A 2,322-nucleotide genomic window follows, 5' to 3' on the forward strand; every position below is an offset into this window, starting at 1 on the left:
TTTCTGGATGTGCCAATGAGGGTGTTTCTGGTTGAGATTAAGATTTGAATTGATGGACTCAGTGGATTGCCCCAATGTAGTTGGGTATCATTCAATCCATTGAGGGCCTGAACAGGACAAAAGGAGGAATTCACCTTTTTTTCCTGCAGTAGCTTGAGCTGGGACATATCTTATCTTCTCTTGCCCTCAAACTGGATTTACATCATTGGCTCCCCTAGTTCTCAGGCCTTTGGACTTGGACTCAGCCAAATTATCAGCTTTCCTGGGTCTCTAGCTTGCAGACTTCTTAGCCTTCAGAATTGTGTGAACCAATTCCTCAATAAATCAATCTCTCTCTCTCTCTCTATCCTATTGGTTCTGTTTCCCTGAAGAAACCTGAGTAACACACATGTATTTATTCATTTAATCTTCTCAACTTCCCTGGAGGTAGAACCACTGAAGCACAGAGACATTAAAATAACTTACCCAAGGTCACATAGGTAATTAAGTAGAGAACCCAAGTATTCTGACTCCAAGTTAAAGATTTTCTGTCATTACTGAGGCCTCAAACTATAATGCATTATTTAACTCACATTTAAAAAGCCACTATTACCTAGAACATGTTAACACGATCATTTAAAAAAAAATAATTTTATTTACATGTGCATTTTACAAGCAACTGATTAATTTAAACTGAAAAATGATGAAGTAAAGGTTTGCAGCTCTAATCACCATTTACATACCTCAATACATTTGAGTTAAAGTTAATATGTGCTAATCTAAAAATATTTTCCCTTTCCTAATTTATAGCAGCATATGTTCTTCCAAAGCCATCATACATATTTTTAAACATGTTATAGAAATTAGATGACTTAAAGGATACAAAGAAAGAAAATAATCAAAACTAAGTTAATTCAGATATACTCAGAAAACAATACTGAAATTAAAGAAGATGTGACTTAAAAATCAATACAGCGTCCTTTTCGTTCCCAGTCTCCATATCGGGTAGGTTCTGGGCCCCTGGGTCCACCTTTTTCTTTGGTAACTGGATTAACATCATCTGGAAATTCTAAGGAAAGACAGAAGATATAAACAAAGTCAATAGAGATGAGAAAAGCATTATGACCAATTTTGAACACAGGGTTGCATAATCAGCCAGAAATTACTGACCAGGTAACTATGTGATCTTTAAGTGAACAGTAAATGTGGTTCTTCTTCGTGAGTTTGAGAAATTACTTTAGGATACAATTTTCATATTCAATCAACTTTCCTACCAACATTAATAACAGAATTCTGGGAGTGCTTTCAGCCCCCAATCTGGGAAGCAGCTTTGTATGTGCTGCTGGATCCAAACAGAAGGAAAGGGGTGCAGAAAACACGAAGTGCAAATGCACAAAACTTGAAAGGTTTTGAAACAAGATTACTTTGAAGCAGTCACTACGACTCAATGCCTCAGTTTTCTTACCAGTAAAATGGGTAAACAATCGTTCCTGCCTTACTGTGTTGAGAATTACACAGAGTAATGCATGTAAAGGTCTAGTACAGTACCAGGTACATAAGAATGCTGATTAACTTCAGCTATGGGTATTATTACCCCTCATCATAGGGTTTTGGCTTCAGCAACTGGTTAGTTAGTATTGCCACTTATGGACATAAAGCAATTATTGTTATTAATACAATGTGTTCATAATAGGAATCCCCATCATGATTCAGGCCGAATCCTGAGCACTTTATACATATTAACTCATTTAGTCTTCATAATAATCCTATGCAGCAAGAACAATCATTGTCCCCATTTTATGGATGGGGAAAATGAGACATAAAGAGTAAAGAAAGTTGCTCGATGCCACACAGCTACTAAGTGGTGAAACTGAGTTTGAATTCAGACATTCTGGCTGCCGTCTTGCTGTCAGCCCACACATGGGACTGCTCTGTATATGGAAAGAACAGGAGAGAAACCAACTATTAGAAAGAACCTTCAGGTTAATGAATCAGGGTCGGGGGTGGGGGAGCAGCCGAGAGCCTCAGCCATGTCCCTCTGAAGTCCATGTCCAACCCACCCACAACCAAGCTACCACCGGAAGCCCCCTGGGCTCCCTTGCCAGAATGAGAGGGGTGCCACGGGCCTTGGCCATGCCCCCCTTTCTTCCTCCTCCCACCCTATCCCCTTCCCTTTCCCCTCTCTTTCCCCCCAACTGCTCCACAACATCTTAGAATGTAAAAAAAAAAAAAAAGGAAGGAAGGAAGGGGGGGAGGGAGGGAGGGAGGGAGGGAGGAAGGAAGGAAGGAAGGAAGGAAGGAAGGAAGGAAGGAAGGAAGGAAGGAAGGAAGGAAGGAAGGAAG

At 40.1% G+C, this 2,322-nt stretch overlaps 1 protein-coding gene across 1 annotated transcript in view; it reads right to left on the reverse strand.

Moving 5' to 3' along the window:
• Positions 1–389: 389 nt before the first annotated feature.
• The window catches only part of LOC103587708 (chromosome unknown open reading frame, human C6orf57), an 18,965-nt gene continuing 17,032 nt past the window's right edge, over positions 390–2,322 (reverse strand). Inside the window, exon 3 of the mRNA XM_008569227.1 lies at positions 390–1,048. Within this exon, the coding sequence (XP_008567449.1) occupies positions 939–1,048 (110 nt within the window). The 3' untranslated portion in view covers positions 390–938. The remainder of the gene's footprint in view (positions 1,049–2,322) is intronic.

This window comes from Galeopterus variegatus, unplaced genomic scaffold (assembly GCF_000696425.1).
Source record: "Galeopterus variegatus unplaced genomic scaffold, G_variegatus-3.0.2 Scaffold481, whole genome shotgun sequence".
NCBI classification, from domain to species: domain Eukaryota; kingdom Metazoa; phylum Chordata; class Mammalia; order Dermoptera; family Cynocephalidae; genus Galeopterus; species Galeopterus variegatus.